The following is a 15,758-nucleotide window of genomic DNA, read 5'->3' as shown; positions in this document are numbered from 1 at the left end:
TACTAATGACTCACTTCTGGCAGATATGTTGAATAACAGTATTTCTCATTGATTCGACAGTCAAGTGCCCACATTCAACATGACGCAACAACAACAAAAAACAGGCTTATACGTGGTGACTTGTTGTTCTGTTGCAACAGGGAACTCAACCAATCGACAGGATGAGATAACGGGGTCGTTTGGATTCACTTCCAATGCATCTTGTGCAACAAGCAAACTGGGAGATACGACAAAACAAACCCAGCAAGAGGCAGATGATGGCACTCATCTCCATGGTGATACCCACTGGAAAGAGGCACCCTTTTGCTAAACTTTTGTCTGAACAAAAGAAATAGACCTACAGTACATTTGTTTTTACTTTTAGAGACTATACTCTCCACGTACCACTAGGTACTGTAAATGCCTTAAAATTAAATGCTTAAAAAAACCGTAATCTATGCACACACCCCTTACTACTAATAAAGGGGCACTTAAAACTTAGCAGATCCTTTAATTTCAGTAATGTAAAGTAAGGGGTTATTGGTTTTTAAGGGTTCAGGATTCTTGGTTTTTGCCCCTTAATTTTACTCCATGCTCAATTCCACTTAATTTTGACTTCTTCTTTCTTAATTTACCTTATTAATAATTATTATTTAATAATATCGTTATTTAATGGTTTATTAAGGTGTAAAACTAAAGGACTTGAGAATTTTACTAATGATGTGACAGAATTCACCATATAAGATATAATCTTGAGCCATCAAGATCAAGGAGGTGTATGAAGAGAAGAACAATCAAATAGTTGGGTTTCAGAGGTAACGGCTGTGGTCAGAGACTAGAGAGGTACAGAGATAACAGCTGTGGTCAGAGACTAGAGAGGTACAGAGATAACAGCTGTGGTCAGAGACTAGAGAGGTACAGAGATAACAGCTGTGGTCAGAGACTAGAGAGGTACAGAGATAACAGCTGTGGTCAGAGACTAGAGAGGTACAGAGATAACAGCTGTGGTCAGAGACTAGAGAGGTACAGAGATAACAGCTGTGGTCAGAGACTAGAGAGGTACAGAGATAACAGCTGTGGTCAGAGACTAGAGAGGTACAGAGATAACAGCTGTGGTCAGAGACTAGAGACTAGAGAGGTACAGAGATAACAGCTGTGGTCAGAGACTAGAGACTAGAGAGGTACAGAGATAACAGCTGTGGTCAGAGACTAGAGACTAGAGAGGTACAGAGATAACAGCTGTGGTCAGAGACTAGAGACTAGAGAGGTACAGAGATAACAGCTGTGGTCAGAGACTAGAGACTAGAGAGGTACAGAGATAACAGCTGTGGTCAGAGACTAGAGAGGTACAGAGATAACAGCTGTGGTCAGAGACTAGAGACTAGAGAGGTACAGAGATAACAGCTGTGGTCAGAGACTAGAGAGGTACAGAGATAACAGCTGTGGTCAGAGACTAGAGAGGTACAGAGATAACAGCTGTGGTCAGAGACTAGAGAGGTACAGAGATAACAGCTGTGGTCAGAGACTAGAGACTAGAGAGGTACAGAGATAACAGCTGTGGTCAGAGACTAGAGAGGTACAGAGATAACAGCTGTGGTCAGAGACTAGAGAGGTACAGAGATAACAGCTGTGGTCAGAGACTAGAGAGGTACAGAGATAACAGCTGTGGTCAGAGACTAGAGACTAGAGAGGTACAGAGATAACAGCTGTGGTCAGAGACTAGAGAGGTACAGAGATAACAGCTGTGGTCAGAGACTAGAGAGGTACAGAGATAACAGCTGTGGTCAGAGACTAGAGAGGTAAAGAGATAACAGCTGTGGTCAGAGACTAGAGAGGTACAGAGATAACAGCTGTGGTCAGAGACTAGAGAGGTAAAGAGATAACAGCTGTGGTCAGAGACTAGAGAGGTAAAGGCACACTCTTTACACTATGAGAAAGGAATTTCAATGACATCTTGGTATTGTGAATTATCTAGGTCTCACCCCGATCATTCCTATAAGGGCAATGCATCTCACATGCATATACGATGAAAATTGTGAATAAACAAAGATTCTATGGTCAGTTTTGGGGACGTGCAATAGGAGGGTGTTACGATTCGGCATGAAGAAGGACCCAATATGCGGTTAGACAGTATAAAGGAGACGGTGGTTGCTCTTCTCAACGGTGTTCTTTAATATAGAACTCAAGGCAGGAGCAAGGCAGGGATATAAACAATACAAAACAAAAGGCACAGCGGCGCTGGCGCTAACTACAAACACGGACTGTGATACGAAAACAAAGATGACAAAAACAGTATACAATATCACTTACTGACTCTAAGTACAACAGCAGGGCAAGGCAGACGACAGCAAGGTACAAACGAACAGGTAACACGGAGGTATGACGCCACAACAGGAAGTGGGAACAGGACAACCTAATATACTCAACCTAATTAACAATGATTACCAACGATCAACAGCTGGGGGAAGACACACTAGAACTGATACAATACAAAATACAATACAACCATCAAAGAACACACACAGGCTAAATACCAAAACACAGAATAAGAATACTAACACAGAACAACCCTAAACAGACAACATTTGTAATAAGGACACTAATTGCCACATTAGGACGTTATTGATTTGAACCAACATGTTCAGGGCTGAGTGCATTGTCTGCAGGTGGCCGCTGGTGGCTCCCTGCCTGGGACATTCTCTCTCCCAGGCATGAGTTGATCTTGGAGCGTTACAGGAGGGGTTAGATTAGATTAGATTATTTAATGACCATCCAGCCAAGCTAGTGGAATTTGTTTTCAGTGCATTACATTGCATTGTTCCAACATAGAACATATAACATCACTTACGATACATACTACAAGACGAACTCATGTATAAAGACGTAAAGCTGGGACAGAACTGGAGAAGACGACCAGACCAGAACAGATGGCAACGTTCTGCTTCCATTATGAGTAAGTTACAGTAACATGTTTATATAACATGGTGTTTGATCCTCTATTGTATTTTAAGTGTTTATTTAGACATTTCTCCAGCGCCGTCAACATCATCGAGCAATCATCCAGCTAGCGGAGAAGCTCACAGTGATGCAGATGGAGTGCGGCTTGGTGGCCTGGATCACAGACTATCTCACCAACAGACCGCAGTACGTCAGACAGCAGGAAAGTCAGTCTGATGTGCTGGTGAGGTAAACGGTACCCTATCCCCCCCCTCCCAGTGAGCTGTGGTGTTCCACAGGGAAGCATACTAGGACCGCTACTGTTCCTAATTTATGCAAATGACATGTCATCAGCTTGTGGCTGCAACTTGTTCCTGTTTGCGGACGACTCAGCCCTGCTGGTCTCTGACAAGAACAAGTTACAAGAACAACCCACAGCTCGGAACTAGGCAAAATCTGCATATGGCTCGGCAAATCAGAGTCCATTCTCTTCGGATCAAATAACAAACTCAGCAAGACCGACGGCTTCTCAGTTACAGTGGGTGACAATATTGTCACAAGGAAAGATGAAATTACCTACCTGGGTTCCATCCTAGAGGCTAATCTTTCCTGTGACAAAATGGCAACCAATGTAATAAAAAAAGTCAACCAACAAACTCGATTATTGTACCGGATCTCCTCTCTGGTAAACAAGAATACCCTGAAGACTCTGGCAGGAGCACTCATTCAAGGGTACTACGACTATGCTTGCACCTCATGGTACCAAAGAACCTCAAAGGCACTAAAAACAAAATTACAAACATCTCAAAACAAACTGGTCAGACTACTGCTTGACCTGACTCCTAGAACCCACCTCACCCCTGCCCACTTTGACAACCTAGGATGGCTTAGAGTAGACGACAGAGTACAGCAACTTGCAATGGGCTTGGTCTACAAGATACATTACACAACCAAGGTACCCATGTACATGTCAAAATACTTCCCAAAGGTCAGTGAATACCACGATCACAACACCAGAGGGAGCTCCACAAATCATGTTAAACCCAGATTCGGCTCAAACAAGGGACTAAACACGTTTTGCAATTATGCCACATCAATGTGGAACGCCCTACCCAAAGCTGTAAAGGAATGTGAATCACTACCCACTTTCAAAAACACTCTCAAAGAACACCTACGGGAGACTGCAATTCGAAACTGGCCCCTGCAAATGTCCTAACCCAACCCCCTCCAATGTACAGTAAATTACCAAGTATGGCTTTGTCAATATTCCAATGTACAGTGTACAGTGTCCCCCCCCCCACCCCCCCCCCCCCCCCCAGTTGAGCTAAACAGTCCGATGTTAACTGTGACTGACTAATTCATAGTTTACACTTGTCAAGAGCCAATTGCGCTTGTCGTCCAGTATTGGCATTAATCAGATGTCATGCTAATATCTCATGTTCTACAGTAGGACTTACTACTATAAATAATAATTTAGGACCTGCTCAGAGGTCATCAATCGGCACGCATGCGATGCATGCATGCGATTCGTATCTGCGATTAACCCATCCCGTCGTCCTTCCCCCCCAAGGGCAGCCGGGAGCAGACAGGCGTCAACGTGAGCCATGCCAGGGGACCAATCAAAGTGCTCCTGTCCGTCTTCGTCAAGGACGCCACAGCGTTAGCAATCTATTATTGTGCATGTTTTTCCATTGGGTTTATCTTATCGGGGGGGAAACCCTTGCGAGCACGGGGAGAACATGCAAACTCCACACAGAAAGGCCCGGGAGATACCCCCCACCTGGGTACCTGGCATCATGGAAACCTGGTCCCCAAGCGGGAATCGAACCCTGGACCTTCTTGCTGTGAGGCGACAGTGTTAACCACTACACCACCGTGCCGCTTATTAATGATACCCATTAAAACAAGTCATTCGAATAATAGAAGCCTACTTTGCTGGAACGATTCATTTCAAACGTATACAGTGCGTGTGTGTGCGTGTGTGTGCGCTCGCGCGCTGAGGCTCGCTAAGCCTTTCTCCACGCATATTTATTTCTGGAGCATTTCTTTATCCACTCTGGTTGGATGGTGTATTGTACTTGTGCTGTATCATAACATATTTTAATCTAATCTCGTTTTGAGATCAGTCGCAAATCGCTTCCTGTTGAATGGATCGATTGAGTGCAATGCCGACCCTCTACTTTCCCCCGTTTACGATTGTCTTCACAGCCTAGAATATGACACGCCCACTGATGGTTCTGAACCAATTAATCCCGGTCTGAACACGCCAGCCGGTGCGAGATTACGTTCGGGAACCGGCTCCAGCACGGAGCCTGGCCGAGTGTGTCTGACTCCGACCTAAACTGCACGGACTACAACGTATAACGAATGGCGTATATCACACCGGTTAGGGTACCTACTGTATGTATACTGCACCTGTGTATACTGTATACTTTACTTACCCATACTATATATTTAGATTCTAGTGTTTATTGTAACCACATTTATTGTAATGTATAATATAACTGATAGGACATACAGACCCTCATCTGCACCTTTGATCACACTGCCTACTCACTCAGATGTGTATATACAGAGTTAATTATATTGTATAATCTATTTCTATATTTCCTATGGTTTCTCCATCTACTCCAGTGCGCTCCGCAGATTGGGCCGTCAGACAGACACACGCTACTCGCGTGTAACGGAGGATAGAGAGAGGCAATTGTGGAGAGAGCTATTATGATGGAGGGGCCTTTTGTGTTCGTGTGTGCATGAGGGAGGATAAATTGCAGGGAGATATTGGTCCAAATATGAAGGCAACACCAAAATGTATTTATTCTCTCTCCCCCTCTCCCTCTCTGTCTCACTACTAATTACTTACTTACTTACTTACTTACTTACTTACTTACTTACTTACTTACTTACTTACTTACTTACTTACTTACTTACTTACTTACTTACTTACTATGCAAAGTATGTGACAATAAACTTCTACTAATTTAATTTCCCTCTCTTTAACTTTATAATTTCTTTTCTGAATATCTCTAAACTGCAAGGTTCTAGGTAACTTTTTTGTGTCCCTTAGATTCGAACACAGCAAATAGAAAATAACAGCTATTTTCACCTAAATACTGTTGAGTCACTGACAGATGACAGCTAATCCAGATGGGGGAGTGGTTACGGGTGGACATACTGTATGAGCTATTGTTCACTAGTACCCGTCTGCCAAGGTGTTACAAATTCTGCCAAACTTTAGATTGGATTTTATCAGCTTTTCTTTGCTCTGAGACTTGAGGTTTAACTAGATTCAAATAAGCATATCTTCTTCAAATAATTTCAATGTATGACACATCATTTGAAAGCTTACATTCTGTACTTTCATAATCTGTAAAACTCACGTGCAGACACACACAAAAGGGGGGAATCTTAATTTAAAAGAACATGCCAACATTTTGGGAAATTAGCTTACCATCTTCTCCAGAGAGACAAGAAGATAGATACCAGTTTCCACTCTGTGTTCAGGAGAAACTATCTGGCTGTATGTTAGCCTAGCTTAGCACAATGAATGGAAGTGGACATGGCCGGTTAGCCTAGGCATTGTCCAACTAACACCTCTCCTGAAGGCTAACCGGTCATGTCCGCTTCCATTCATTGTGCTAAGCTAGGCTAACATGCAGCCAGATAGCTTTCTACTGAACGCACAGAGAGGAAACTGGTATCTTTCTTCTTGTCTCTCTCTGGAGAAGACGGTAAGCTAATTTCCCAAAATGTTGGTGTGTTCCTTTAAGGTAACCCAGAGGGGTAACCACTGGAATCGCAGGCGGATGATAGGGCGGGAGATAACACAAGAACACTGAAATAAATACAAATAAAAGTTATAGAAAACACAAAACACCAGGATAAAATAAATGGGAAACCCCCCCCCCCCAAATAAGCACCACTGCCTAGCAGTTGAAAACCAACAAGAAAGCAATAGCAGTACAGAGAGCAAAAACCCTAGAAACATGTACTTGGAAGTTGGGACACACATCTACTACTGAGGGAAAACATGAAATTAACAAGCACCTGAACACAGGAAAACAAGCTTATACTTAATGGTACTGCACACCTGACACCAATCAGGTGGAAATCAAGCCCACACACCTGCCATGCCGCATGGCAATCAACTTCTGTCTGGTGATTGACAGCTCTCCAGAGAATACCCAAAATACATTCAAAGCACACAGGAATAAACTAAAACCAAACCCACATAGACCGTGATCCCTAACAATATCGGGTAAAAGTAACCCCTCTTGTGTTGCTTGTTATGTGTTTATCAAGTAGCTTAAGCTGCAACGTCCCACATATGGGATGTTTTTCGGACTTTTTGCAACCGGCATTTTGGCGACCCCTAGTGGCTCGTTGTGCATATTTTGTAATACAATATATATATCGAATTGAAGGCTTATTTGTTGCCTGTCGATAGCGACAAAATCCGACAAAATCCGTTCAGCGGTTCTCGAGTTACATGCCGGTATTTGAGGCTTGTGCAAAGTACACGGTATTGTGCAAAATACCACTCCCGACTCAGGCTGCAGTAGTTCCGTCAATCTAGATCCGATCTCGAAAATGATTGTGGATCATTGTAGCCAATGAGTGTGGCTTCCAATGATACCCCATGTGGGGATGTGTGAATCAGGGATCTAGGTGAACAACTAAATTATTTAACAAGAAGCCAAATTAATTGAAGTCTATGAGAAAACTGAGTTTTTCTTTGTACACAGTTTTTGTACCAAAATCATCCTATTTACAACTACTTAATCATAATAGTCAATCCTTAATTTATTGGCATTATCATAATATCACAGCAATAACATAGCATTATTAATGTAAAATTGTCATAAAATATAAAATAATTTAAATGGAATCTGATCATGAAAGAAGTAGCTTTTGTAATATATTATATAACGCATCAACTAAAGAGATAATCTCATGCAGACTGCCGTGATAGAACCAAAAAATTATCTCATGTAGACTGCCGTGATAGAACCAAAAAATAATCGAATGCAGACTGCTGGGAAAGCCTCACAGACTGGAAGGGATGGGAGATTAATCTCTTGGAGACCTCACACAGGAAGTGAAAACATGAAGGTTAGAATAGACCACTGCAGTGCCTGGCCATGCTCTGGTTGTGGAACCATTTTATCCATTTACAAGATAAATGATTCATACTGGATCCAACAATCATGTTGTCTTTAGGCACTTCATTCAACTACAGTGCTTCAACGCCACACTGTGCTTCAACGTCACACTGAAAAAAGGCGTTGAACATGACAGAAGAAAGGAACAGAGCATTGTTTGATGTAATGTTACGGTGCTTGAAGATGAAGCAAGGGGAAAGGTACTGTAGTGTTGGAGATCTTTTAATACCGACATCCTAACCAGAATGACTGCATAATGCAGTCCCATCCTATCCAGAATGACTGCTATTTTCATTGCTTGTGGTAATTCACTGAGTTGGACATAGCGGAATTCATCAAGGCAGCACGAACCACAGCAACAGTAGCTGAAGAAGGGAAGAAGAAATGTAGTTAAAAATCCAAGTGTACCAATGGCCTAAGACCGTCTTCTAGACGAGTGGGAAACTGGAAATTGTTGTTCCAATGTTGACCCCAAAAAAACCCAAAGAGCATGGCATCGGCATTTGTGGTGTCTGTGTTTTTAACACTTTGGCTGCCTAAGGTTAAATTCATGATATACCATAGATTGCCAGCGCTATTTGTCTATGGAGAAAGTCCCCTTCTTTGCAGGGCTATAATTTTTTTAATTCTATTGCTACATTGCCATTATTAGGGCCCATTCAAAGTCCTATATGTATTGTTCATTGTGTAGCAACGTTAAACTTTTTCATTCACATATTCATAGTAAAGTATGGTCTAATGTATAAGTATGTTTTCATCTCTTTCTGCAGCTTTCTCCAGAACGTGATTTATAGCCCCAAATGCATTATATTGATGATGAAATACAGTTTGATGGCAATCAGCGCGATATAAAAAATTCCAACTAGACGTACTTCTAGAAGTTACTACACGTCATCTGATGTTGACCGGATGGGCGAGGGGGCGTTTATAATTCCGTGGGCAGCGTTATACCAATCATCTAATGTGGGTAAAATGTTGATAATAGCAGTTAGTATCGAAGACGGTAACGTTACACGCTGAAACTCACCCCAGTCTCCGCGCGCCGTTGGGCGATCATCGTAGAGTAGAAATCTTATCATTATGGGATATATTTTTACCCGGTCCATCTCCAGCTTGTATAATGGTATATACGTCCAAATCATGTTGTTTATCGAGTTATTGCCAATCGATCACTGTTGTGAAGGGCCAGATTAAACCGAATATATATATTTATTTATATATATATATTTAATTGTATTTGTATATTCTCTAATATTCCCTGATATCCCTTGTATATTCCTTGTACAATATGCATTGAATATCCATTCTAGCCTACTGAACATCCCATAATAGTCTCCATTCTACTATTGGTCGAGACCTTGGTGCCAGGCTGCCATACCCCCCAGACCCAGTTCAAACGTACCGCTCAACATGTACGAACAAGTCCTAGTTCCGCGTAGGAATCTGGCTACCGCACCACTAATGGTACTATTTGTTCATAGTGCGTATATATACTGCGCTACTAAAGTAGGACTTCCCTTTTAGTCCAGTTTCTTACCCTCCAATAGAGTGACAGACGTAAAGCCTCCCCGCGACGCCACGTGTGGGAGTAAGGCCAAGTTCGGCCTACCATCGGTATTGAGACATCGTGTATATTAATATTTGAATAGTCATATTTGGCACTATATCGTCGAGTTGGACGTAGTCTATTAAGCTAATAATAGTCTATTCATATGTAGTGCTTCGTGCGGTGAGAATACTATCGTAGTCAGTACCCCCATCGTTTCGGGTAGAACTGGCTGCTTATCCAGGGTGGCCGACCCCATGTGAGGCTGCACCCGAGGAGCCCCAGAGCCGACGAGCGAGTGGACCTGCATACCGGATTATTCTACCGACGACAGCCCGCCTTCCCAGGCACGGATTATGCTTTGTATACAGTGATTATTCTATGGATAAAGACCAACACTGCCGTGTGTTGGAAACCCCCCCCCCCGGAGAGGACGACAGGTGAGGAGACGCTCTACACGACGAGGTCGCTTCACGTCTCTCCATCGTGGACCGGAGGAAGCCGGCCCACAGAGAGTCCAACTGCTTTCATCTGTGGATCGAGGATCGCTGAGGCACCGAGCCGCACAACCGTGGGTTCTCCCAGGATACCCTCGGCCAGACGGATACAGCCAGACTCTACCCCCCCCCCCCCCTTCTCCAGTTGTCTTACAAGCGACCGGAATTCCCCCCTAGTGTATCCAGTTCTATAATCATTAAAGTATCATTGCTATTATTCCTTAAATATTCCAGGTTGTATATTTACCGCCTGCGCCACCAGAGATTGGACGTTCTCTATTGATATACCAACGAATACTCATTTGCCATAAAAGTGCATCCTATTTCAAATCATAAATGTAATTAAGTGATTGCTCTACATACCTTTTGCTATGTATTAATTATTATTAAACGCAGACTTTCGACTTGGTACATTTGTGTTGGATCGTTTCATCTACGTGGGAGTGTTTACCATAATTATTTATGCCTAGTACTGGGTGGCCAGAGTCTAAAGTACAAGAGGTAGTGGTAGTAAGTATCATATCTAACAATACAGTCAGGGAATTGTACCCCTCAGTTACAATCACCGTGTAGCGTGACGAGCCAGAGTCCCATGACCTATAGCGAGCGCCCGGAAGTACTACGGACGTCTAGGACAACCTCTATGCAACATCCTGTTTGGCGATTGCGCCGATCGGCCACCAGATGGCGCTCCTGAACCGCCAGAGAGCTCAGTGGGTCCTGCTGGTGGATCTCAGGCCAGCGGAGGGGACATATGAATCCGATCGCAGATTTTTGAAATATTGATATAAGGACGACGTAACGCGTCCTCCGGCAACTTTAGCATGGCCAGCAAAGAGGTCTAAAGACGGTTCCCGGCACCCAAAGTGTTAACATGATGCAGGTGGCTCAGGGGAATATTACCTTTTTTTATTTTTATTCTTTTATAGGTTTTCATATAATATGTAACTGTTTTTAATTTAATTTGTAAATGTTTTCTCTCTTTCCACCTGTGTTTTGTATTTATGCAAATAATTGTTTTCCCTTTTATATGTGTTTTGAATAGTTTGAAGTTGAACTTGTAATCTCGGCGGCATTGCAAATGAGGGTAAGGCCTCAATGTTCATTTTGAGAATAAATAAAGGATTCAATCAATTATTTTCAGAGAAGGACTGGGGGTGAGGCATATCAGCACCATGCCAATAGCTTATTCAACAACGTGCTAATGGTGCTCACTGAAACCTCGATGAAGACCTCTCTCTATTGGATCATGTCTTGAAGAAATGCTGCATACGAGCTTATGAAACTGGGCCTTCCCCACACTGGTCTTGTCTAGGAGAGGATGGGACAAAAACCAGAGAATGCACACCTGGCTGTAAGTGAATTTCAACAAAGCAACAGCTAAATGTCTCTATCCATTCTTTAGGGGAATGCATCACTGTTAATCAGAGAGACAAGGTGTGATGACTGCCATGGCAACACTGCTGCCACTACGGCTTGATGTGGCTGGTTACTATAGTAACACCAGTGTCTCTAATGTGTGACGAGGGCAGAGGAGGATGGTGGGTGATGGTTGGTTTGGTCTGTATCAGCGGGCATGGTTAAGTGGTTGGTACAGTATATAAATAATATATATATTTCCCCTTACCCGGAGTGCTATCTATACATCCATATAGTTTTGGTGTGATATTCTGACTTTTGGAGAGATCTACCGTAGGGATTTCTGTCCAATTAGGAACCGTTTTCTACTGAAATACACCGTCCATACAGTATAATGGAGGTCCCTTTAACTCTTTCCTTCTTTGCCAAGTCTGTCTCAGTAATCTGAAATGTAGGCTAGGTATTAAACAAACACTAGTGTTTAGTGTTTCAGTAATATCAAACATTATGATAGTTATTCAGTCTAATGACATTCTAATTAATTTATTGTGTCACTGTTTGGTATTTGTATTTACATTGTTTCTGGAACTGAGGGAAACCTCAGAAACTAATTATTTGAAATAAAGGTTGAAATTAAATTAAGCAAATTAATGAGCATTTTCATCTAACTGCACTGCATTGTATGGTGTCAAGATTCAAGAGGTTTATTTATCACATACATACCAGGGCATACAGTGAAATGCAGTTGGCCATGCCCGCTTCGATTGTGCAAGAATACAATAGTAAATAGTAAATATAATAGTAAATAAAATAACTAAATAAGTAGAATAGGCATGATAAAATAGACATGTTAATAAATCCTGAGATAATTGCAATACAATGTTGAGCTACGACTTAAAAGCACTGGGTCCTATGTACACTACTATACAATATACAGTTTTACTTCTATGTCCCTATGCTATACTTGCTATTACTAACTATACTATGCAATCTACTGTGTCATTGATGATAACATACTGTACTGTATGCCATCTGATGGATTATCCAAAGCGCCACACAGTGTAATTTTTTGTATGGAGTAGTCCCAGTGAGAATGAAACTGCTAATTTACAGTGTGTTTGTTAATCTGTGATAACAGGGTTTCCATTTTCCATTTCCAGAATTCCAGATTTTATCCAAACTTTAATTTCCTAACTGGATTTGGTCAGTGTTCAATGTTATGTATATTGTTAGCAGCAGGGCAATATGACAAGAATGTATTTATATGTCAATTATACCATATGACTATAGCTGAAGACTATTATGACTGTCAATTAGACCATATGACTATAGCTGAAAGATATTCTTCATAACCACAACAAAAATTACAATATTTCAAATGACAGTGAGTCATACATTTTTTCCTATACTTTTCCAGTCGTTTAAGAGTAAACTAACTCCCAAAAGACTTTTCCAGACGTCCCAGTACCCGCGCAGGAACCCTGTTGTCGAGGTCCCCTCCCTGCCAGAGACCTCCCTGCTCAGCTCCTGATCTCTCTGTTGTCGAGGTCCCCTCCCTGCCAGAGACCTCCCTGCTCAGCTCCTGATCTCTCTGTTGTCGAGGTCCCCTCCCTGCCAGAGACCTCCCTGCTCAGCTCCTGATCTCTCTGTTGTCGAGGTCCCCTCCCTGCCAGAGACCTCCCTGCTCAGCTCCTGATCTCTCTGTTGTCGAGGTCCCCTCCCTGCCAGAGACCTCCCTGCTCAGCTCCTGATCTCTCTGTTTGTAATCATAATGCTTTACCAATAGATTCGTATCAACCAAGGAGATCTGATCACGTGCATCATAATTGACATTATCGGTCGCTCCACACAGTGATACACGTACTGTTGATGGTGATCTTGGCCGACCACTTGGAGGTCCCGTCCAGGACGCTCTGCTTGATGCTCTTCATGTGCTGCACGTGGTTCAGCTTGGTCACCGCGAACACCAGGCGGATCTCCTCGAAGATCTCCGGCTTGTTCCGCTCGCGGATCTTCATGCGGTCCCTCATGGCCGTGATGATGTGCTGGGTGCGGTCCTCGGCCCCCGTCTTGGAACTCTTCTCCGCCGCCCCTGATTACGAGAGAAGGACGGGATGGTGGGAGGGAGAGAGGGATAGGGGGAAGAGTGGGGGCATGGACGGGCGGGGGGTTCCACCACAGACGGGGCGATGATGTCAAAATGAGATTGAACAACGGAGGAGGTGACATCATACAGCCTATACCACAGTGGGGTAGTAGAGAGTCTACAGAGGACATCATACAGCCTATACCACAGTGGGAGAGTAGAGAGTCTACAGAGGACATCATACAGCCTATACCACAGTGGGGTAGTAGAGAGTCTACAGAGGACACCATACAGCCTATACCACAGTGGGAGAGTAGAGAGTCTACAGGTGACACCATACAGCCTATACCACAGTGGGGTAGTAGAGAGTCTACAGAGGACATCATACAGCCTATACCACAGTGGGGTAGTAGAGAGTCTACAGAGGACACCATACAGCCTATACCACAGTGGGAGAGTAGAGAGTCTACAGAGGACACCATACAGCCTATACCACAGTGGGAGAGTAGAGAGTCTACAGAGGACATCATACAGCCTATACCACAGTGGGGTAGTAGAGAGTCTACAGGTGACACCATACAGCCTATACCACAGTGGGGTAGTAGAGAGTCTACAGAGGACATCATACAGCCTATACCACAGTGGGGTAGTAGAGAGTCTACAGAGGACACCATACAGCCTATACCACAGTGGGAGAGTAGAGAGTCTACAGAGGACACCATACAGCCTATACCACAGTGGGATAGTAGAGAGTCTACAGAGGACTAACAAAATAAACACACTTGACTTGATTACTTCTGATATTGAATCTCAAGAGACTAACCTTATATATAATAAATATATATTCAGATACTTTTTTAAAGGGAGACTGACCAGGTCGTTCTCACTTCCTGTAATGCATCATGGGAGCTACACAAGGCGTGGCCTCTTAGGGGACCAGAGCGGACACAGGCTTCATTCAGCCCAATGATACATTATTAGCACTGGTAAGCCATCTAGCTTGGCTCAGCAGTTAGAAATGACTTCTGAGCATGGTTACAACACTAGAGGAGCCGCTTCTGGTAACATCAGAACAAAATCAGCACCAAAATCAAATTTTCTCAAACTCACTGGCATATATAGGTCAATAGCACTCTGGAATGCTCTACCGAAAAACATCTCATCCACAATACATAATAAAATTACTTTCAAAACAAATATTAAGAGATATCTTGCAAACATGTCAAGTATGTAACTGTTATCTGTGTATTATATATATTTTTTTTTGTTGTTTGACAGGAATGTTCACATTTTATAATGTGAATTTGTATATTTGTATTAATTTTTAATTTGTGTTTTGTTTAAATTTTTATTCGTATTCTTCGTTGTACATTTGTAATGTATTTTTTTGTCTAGGACCCCAGGAAGACTAGAGGCCCTTTCATGGGTCTCTAATGGGGATCCTTTAATAAACATAAAATAAACATACATGTATAGGTTTTGGCCGAATGTGGCTATTTTTGCCTTTGCCTGTAGATCCAGATGTTTGATACTTGTCCAGCAACCTCACACGTGTTAACTTGGGAGACAGGAACAGTTCCACTGTCATCCCATCGGTGCAGTGTTTAACGCGTTCCCTTACTGGAGTACATACCGTAATTCCTCTAATAGTAACCGGTATTCAATTAAAAACGGGTCTCTATTAATGACCGGGTGCGCTGTTGAGCTAAGCAATTATAAGCCGGCCTCCTAATACAAGCCGGGTTTCATGTATATTAGAGGAATTACGGTATTTCCCTCAACGGATTTACCATAGGCAATATATTTTTGTTATTGTTGTTATATGCTGGCCTGGCTGTGCAGTAAATACCATATAATGTTGGTTAATGTTTACCAAGAGAGTAAGCCTACCTCAGAATTGTATAAAACGAAGTTATTATTATTATACCAGTATTGTGATTGCACTATTTTACTTTATTTAACTTTTTTTGACCACCTGTAATTGCACTGTTTACTACCGTATTTCATACAGTACTTGGTTTCAATAAATGAACCCAGTACATTTTACTGGGTTCAAACTGACACAAAATGTTGATTTATTCATTATGATCCGTTTGAAAATTTGAAATATAGGCCTCTCTCTTATACATGCCTCCTTCTAATACAAGCCTGGTATCCGCTACAGTTGAAACAAATACAAGCCGGGGTTACTA

General features: G+C 42.5%; 1 protein-coding gene across 1 annotated transcript in view; it reads right to left on the bottom strand.

Moving 5' to 3' along the window:
- The window catches only part of unc13ba (unc-13 homolog Ba (C. elegans)), a 516,655-nt gene that overhangs the window by 160,995 nt on the left and 339,902 nt on the right, over positions 1–15,758 (bottom strand). Inside the window, exon 15 of the mRNA XM_084308024.1 lies at positions 13,345–13,572. Within this exon, the coding sequence (XP_084164150.1) occupies positions 13,345–13,572 (228 nt within the window). The remainder of the gene's footprint in view (positions 1–13,344; positions 13,573–15,758) is intronic.

The sequence above is a fragment of the Notolepis coatsorum genome (assembly GCF_963971535.1).
Source record: "Notolepis coatsorum genome assembly, chromosome: 2".
In the NCBI taxonomy this organism is placed as follows: domain Eukaryota; kingdom Metazoa; phylum Chordata; class Actinopteri; order Aulopiformes; family Paralepididae; genus Notolepis; species Notolepis coatsorum.
The sequence above is the reverse complement of the archived record's forward strand: the minus strand, read 5'-3'. Positions and strand labels throughout refer to the sequence as shown.